Source organism: Arachis ipaensis, chromosome B02 (genome assembly GCF_000816755.2).
Source record: "Arachis ipaensis cultivar K30076 chromosome B02, Araip1.1, whole genome shotgun sequence".
In the NCBI taxonomy this organism is placed as follows: domain Eukaryota; kingdom Viridiplantae; phylum Streptophyta; class Magnoliopsida; order Fabales; family Fabaceae; genus Arachis; species Arachis ipaensis.
Window position 1 is genome coordinate 40,478,828 of NC_029786.2, and position 297 is coordinate 40,479,124.

General features: G+C 48.5%; 1 protein-coding gene across 1 annotated transcript in view; it reads right to left on the minus strand.

Annotated features, from left to right (window-relative positions):
- Positions 13 to 297, minus strand: part of LOC107627206 (type I inositol polyphosphate 5-phosphatase 5-like) — a 12,914-nt gene continuing 12,629 nt past the window's right edge. The window contains exon 9 of the mRNA XM_016330058.2: positions 13 to 17. Coding sequence (XP_016185544.1) covers positions 13 to 17 — 5 coding nt within the window. The remainder of the gene's footprint in view (positions 18 to 297) is intronic.

The window sequence follows — 297 nt, forward strand, 5'->3', positions numbered from 1 at the left end:
TTTATTTTAACATTAACCTGGAATCATGCATAGCATTCATATTAATCACTGCATCCTGCATTTTTCAGTTAAAAAAAAATAGGGTTGCACGACGCGACCGCAAGCCCCATGCGATCGCGTCATATCGCGAAAAACACCACCCATGCGACCGCGTGACCCACGCGGCCACGTGATATATATCGGCGTAAGGATCCAACGAACAGAAAGTTAGGCTGAAATCGTGTGGCCCTTGTGCGTTTCGCACAAATTGGCCCACGCGATCGCATGCCCCATGCGATCGCGTCACTTGCACAATAT